Here is a 5107-nt window from a genome sequence, read left to right on the forward strand (position 1 = left end):
CCCCCCCCCCCCCCCCCCCCCCCCCCCCCCCCCCCCCCCCCCCGCCCATCTCCCGCGCCACGCCGGCCCGGGCAGAGCTCCGGGGGCCCGGGAGGGCCGCTCACCTCTTTATCTTGGCGCGCTCTAGTCTTATATCCACACAATTGTCTCTGTAGCCCCAGGTGATCAACCTTTTCTCAATTTCCGTCAAGCAGTCGTCCATTTTGTTCAGCAGAAGCAAGCATCCGGGAGGTTCGCCATCAGCTGACTCCTGAGCGGCCTTGATCTGGAGGCTCACGCACCTGTATGGGACGTGGGCCGTCACGTGTGGCCACTGCAGTGTCACCAGCGTTGCCGGAGGAAACACCTGAGGAGCGCTTCCGGAAGAGCAGAGACCACAGGGGCCACACACACGCCTCCGTCACAACGCGATAAAGTCGGAAGGTAGCAGCCCGCACCCCGCCATCACATGCTTCTGGAAATTCAAAACCGCTCTCCTCTGACTCAGGGGCAGAAACCCACACGGACGGGGCAGTCTTCGCACATCAGACCTGCGGGCCGCTGCCAGGGGACGTCAGGGGTGCCTGCCGGGGGAGGGGGGACAGGCTGGGTGACCCACGGGACCAGTGAAAACGGAACAGGACAGCGCCTCTCAAATACACAGCCAAGAACTGAACAAAGACAAAGCAGAAAATCAAGAAAACCAAAATACGACAAAGTCCCGGCTGCTCCGGTCAAGAAAGCCAAAGCTGCTTCTTTGTTGAGGTCAGTTAGCCGTTGGTGTGGAGTCTGATCTGGGAGAAGAGTGAGGGCACCGAGGAGGAGCGGGACCTACGAGAAACGCTCTGTGAAGTCACAGGGGAAGAGCCCAGAAACACGTCTACTAACACAACCAGAGGAAATGATTTTCTAGAAGGATAGAAGTCACCAGAAAGCTGGCTCAGAAACAAGCTGAAAGTCTGCAAGGCCGGTAAGCACAGGAGACCCAGAGCCGCTCTTGGAGGCTCTGTCCCCAGTGCGCCTGCCGTTGCCCCCTGGGCGGGAGGCGCAGAACCACCGTCCAGAACAAAGGCGAACACGGAGCAGGACAGACTCCAGGGAGGTGTCTGCTCCCAGACGCGGTTCCACACTGACGGAGGGTGAAGGGTGGAGAAGGCCCCGCAGCCAGCCCCCAACCGGGGCTGGGCCCGCCCCTCAGCATAAGGGGCATCTGCTCAGAAGCGTGTGTCCCCTGAGAATCTAGGAACAAGCCAAGCCACCTGCACCCCCGTCCCAAGAAAAAGGCACTTTGGAAAGAAAGAGACACTGCCCCCAGGAGCCCGAAGGCCGAAGGTCAGGCTCCCGAGATGTCCCCAGGCCTCCCTCCCCCAGGGGCCGCGTGCAGCAGGCAGGGGGTCCCAGGGAAGGCACTGCTCCAGAGCAGGTCGCCTGGGTAGGGGGTTGTGGGCAGAGGGCTCTCCGCGTGACTCCCTGCACGCGATAGGTTTGAAATGCCGCATGAAGGACAAAGTGAGCTACGACCGTCACGCGAATTAAGCTTTTCTTACAAGGACTACCTGGCCTCTAGGTCTGTGGCCATAAACTCCAAGACGGGCACTCGGTTCGGTCTTTCTTTTTGCAGAAGCTTGAAGGTGTCTATCAGTCTCCGAAACAACTGGCAGACCTGGGGACAGCAACGTGGCGTCGGCGTGTGGCCCTCGGCCACCGGGACCGGCCACGGGCCCCTCTCGAGCGCACCCGGCCCCCTCACCGCCACTTCTCTGCCTTTGCCCTCCATGGACAGGAGCGTGTCCGCCAGGGTCAGGGTTGAGCTGTACCAGAACTCCTCGCTGCCCCCCAGGCGCTGCGCCCACTGCACCAACTGCTTAGCTTGTCCATAGTTTCTTTCCTTGTTCGCCAACTGCGCTAGAAGGTGCAGGCATCTTGCCTGGGCACAAGGATCATCAAGCTCCTGAAAGACGTAGAAAGACAGGAGGGGGGTCGGCAGGGGGAGAGAGACAGAGACAGAGAGAGCAGCTCCGGGCATCAGGCCGTCCCACACCGTGTCCACTGGGCTGCTCCCTGACCTCTGAAGGAGGCCCCGTATTTGCCCTCAGGGCACAGGGGTGGGGGGGCTTGAGGCCTGTACCTGTGCTAAAACCACTTCCAGGGTTCCAACAGTGCCAAGGGCCCTGGGAAGCCCCCTCCCCTTAGCGGCAGGTTCCAGTGTCCCCCCCCCCCCCCCCCCCCTGCCCAGGAGCCCCCGTCTAGATGCTGGCCAAGGGCCGGCAGGTGAGCAGATTTTGCACCCTAGTTGGCCAGGGCTGTCTCATCCCCCACCCATTGCGCATGGTCGCAGGTGGCCTGGGCGTGGGGCAGGGGTGCTGTTGGCCTCTGACCCACAGCCGGCAGGAGGACGCAGGCCGGAACAGCGGCAGTCCGAGGTGGACCCGGACAGGGCAGCTGGCACGTAGCCCAAAGAGACCGAGGGCCTGGTGGGCCTGGGGCCTGCTGTCCCAAGAGCCGGGGCTCTGGATGGCAAATACAGGCTGGAGGCGGGGAGGGCGACGAGGTGCCTACGGGAGGCGGACGTGTGGGGGGTGGGGGGGGTGCTGGCCGGTGGAGCCACGGCAGAGGCCGATGGCGGGTTGCCGTGGACAGAAGCGGGGCCCGTACCTGCAGACACCCCATGGACATGTCACCAGGCTGTGACTGCTATCACCCCACAGAGGCACGGCCATGGGGTGGGTGGCTCAGGGCAGTGGATGGCCGGGAGGGAAAGACCCGTGGGCACGTGGGACCCGTGTCAGGTTCAGGAGGAGCGGGGTGGCATCTGGAGGCGGCAAAGGTGGCCCAGCCATGCCCTGGGGACTGACTCTGCCCCAGGGGCTCTCAGAAGAGGCCGTGGCCAGCAGGGTGCTGCGGCCTCTCGGGCCCCACCCCTCGCACCCCTCCTGGCCCTGGAGTCTGGACCGCACGTGCCTATCTGGCCACCAGGCCTGCACACAGCTCTCTTGCTGGCCGAGACCCACACGCCTGTCCCCACTGCCTGAACCTCCCACGCCTTGAAGTTTTGTGCCTTTATTGGGGACTTCTCTGTCTCTGACCACCTGTCTGGCTCTGTAGCTTTGCCTGGTTCCCCAGTGGACACAGTTCTCAGAGCCGGACGCAGGTAGAACCACCCATCCGCAGGCGTTGGAGGGCCACGATCTCCGAGGAGGGGAGCACACGTGGGCATCCATGCTCATGGGGACACAGCCCAGGAGAAAAGCAAGGGCCCAGCGTGGGAGGGGAGGCTGGGCTTGGGGCCTCCAGGCACTAGAAGGGCCACTCATGGGGGACACCAGGAGGACCAAAGATCTGTGCTCGAGGACAGAGCAGGTTCAAGAAGCCCAGCGGACGGAGTAGTGGGGCCTAAGGAGCCGAGCGAAGATCTGAACAGCCAGGCCCGAGTGCTAGCCTTTCTGAGGGGGCTCGGAAAGCCCCAGGCTTCCGGAGAGGCCCTGGAGAGGCCCTAGACACCTGCAGGGCCCACACCTGAGGAGACAGGACAGAACTCATGGGCGGGGGGCTCAGCCCGCGCCTCCAGGCTCTCAGCCTCCACACACAACGGCAGGAAACGCAATGCTGAACGGCCCATTAGGAGCCCTACCATCCAAGAGAAAGCGGCCGTGGAATCAGGCCCACGGCAGCCATGGGAAGCAGGGATGTTAGCAAACTCTGAGTACAGAAGGCAAGGAAACCAGAGGAACGTCAGGCAAAGGGCAGAGACTCAGATACAAGTCTGAGATGGGCGTTCCAGAATGGCAAGCAGCAGGCTGGCTTCCCAGCAGAGGGCGCATGTCCCCGCGGGCAGGGCGGCCTCTCACCTGGAAGGCCAGGTAGGCCTCCGACAGCAGCAGCCTCGCAGGCTGGTACAGATCCACCTCCAGCAGAACTTCCGCCTTGAGGGTCCACAGAAGGGGAAAGGACGTCCCCTCCAGCCCAGTCCCGGTCTCTGCGTTTATCTGCAAGATCTGCAAGGCATGGCAGGCACGTGTGCCCCCTCGGCTCCACGCCAGGAGGACCCGCTTTGCCGGGCCGGGCCCCCTGTCTCCACTGCGTGCAGTCTCCCGGGGCCTGTGTCTTCTGACCGGCTGCCTCACGCCCAGCACGCCCAGCACGCCCAGCACCAGGTGGCCCCTGCTCCCGCCCGAGCCCCGTGCTCCGTGGCCCCGCTGTCCTGTACCACGCAGCACCCACACCAGCACGGGAGGGGTCACCGAGCCCCTGAATTCAGCAAGACACCGGGGCTCCTGGCACGTTCCTACCAAGTGTCCCAAACGGTTGACTCTGGGGGCTCAGAAACGGAGTCTCAAGTATGGAGCGGTGTCCCGAGCATGGTGGCCCGGACGGTTACTTTCCTTCGGGGGCAAGACCGCCCAAAGTGTGCCCACTGCGTGGAGGGGAGAGCTGCTTGGTGGTCAGACTTCCGGGGCCGCCTCTCTAGCTGCCCGGGCCTCCACTGCCCTTCTTGGTGGGCCCTCTGTGCCGCCCCCAGCCTGTCTTCTCTGAGTCCCGCCCAGGCCCCTGGGGGGAGCCCTCCATGGCGGTCTGTAGCCCCGTCTTCCCCGGAGACGTCCGGGACCCACAGGGAGGGGACACGGGAAACCCGGCAGGAGGGTTTGGGCGCAGCGCAGTCACGGCAGGTCCTGGCCAGTGGCTCGGGCTGCAGCCTCAGCACCGTCCCTGCCCAGCCAGGAACACGGTGCTGCGGGCAGAGTGGGTACCTTATCCTTCGCTATGAGCGGCTTTGTCTCTGCTTTCTGGACCGCAGTTATGGGCTCGGGCACCGTCGTCAGACTTTCTTCGGAGAGCAGTTCCTTGTTTTTCTCCTTTCTCAAGGCGATTTCTTTTCTGCAGCTAACATAAGTAACACAACTAATACGCCAAAGAAATATGATGGCCAAGAAATACCTGAAAATGTCCAACTTCATCGGTCGTCAAGAAATACAAATGAAAATAGCTACAGGAAGACCGAGATTACAGGTAATAAAATGCCCATGACTGCCCCCAGGCACAGCCCCCACCCCAGGCACTGACCCCAGGCACAGATCTGCACCCCCCCCCAGGCACAGCCCCCACCCCAGGCACTGACCCCAGGCACAGA

General features: G+C 63.1%; 1 protein-coding gene across 10 annotated transcripts in view; it reads right to left on the reverse strand.

Annotated features, from left to right (window-relative positions):
- The window catches only part of CFAP46 (cilia and flagella associated protein 46), a 97254-nt gene that overhangs the window by 31644 nt on the left and 60503 nt on the right, over positions 1–5107 (reverse strand). For all 10 annotated transcript variants that reach the window (XR_005793775.1, XM_040486859.1, XM_040486861.1 and 7 more), the window contains 5 exons: positions 4728–4860; positions 3828–3974; positions 1730–1930; positions 1536–1642; positions 105–281 (listed from right to left, as the gene is read on the reverse strand). Coding sequence is in view for 9 of the 10 variants with exons in the window: in XM_040486859.1 (XP_040342793.1) it covers positions 105–281; positions 1536–1642; positions 1730–1930; positions 3828–3974; positions 4728–4860 (765 nt within the window). In the remaining variant the exon portion in view is untranslated. The remainder of the gene's footprint in view (positions 1–104; positions 282–1535; positions 1643–1729; positions 1931–3827; positions 3975–4727; positions 4861–5107) is intronic.

This window comes from Herpailurus yagouaroundi, unplaced genomic scaffold, assembly GCF_014898765.1.
Source record: "Herpailurus yagouaroundi ecotype Mexico unplaced genomic scaffold, PumYag 163, whole genome shotgun sequence".
Taxonomy (NCBI): domain Eukaryota; kingdom Metazoa; phylum Chordata; class Mammalia; order Carnivora; family Felidae; genus Herpailurus; species Herpailurus yagouaroundi.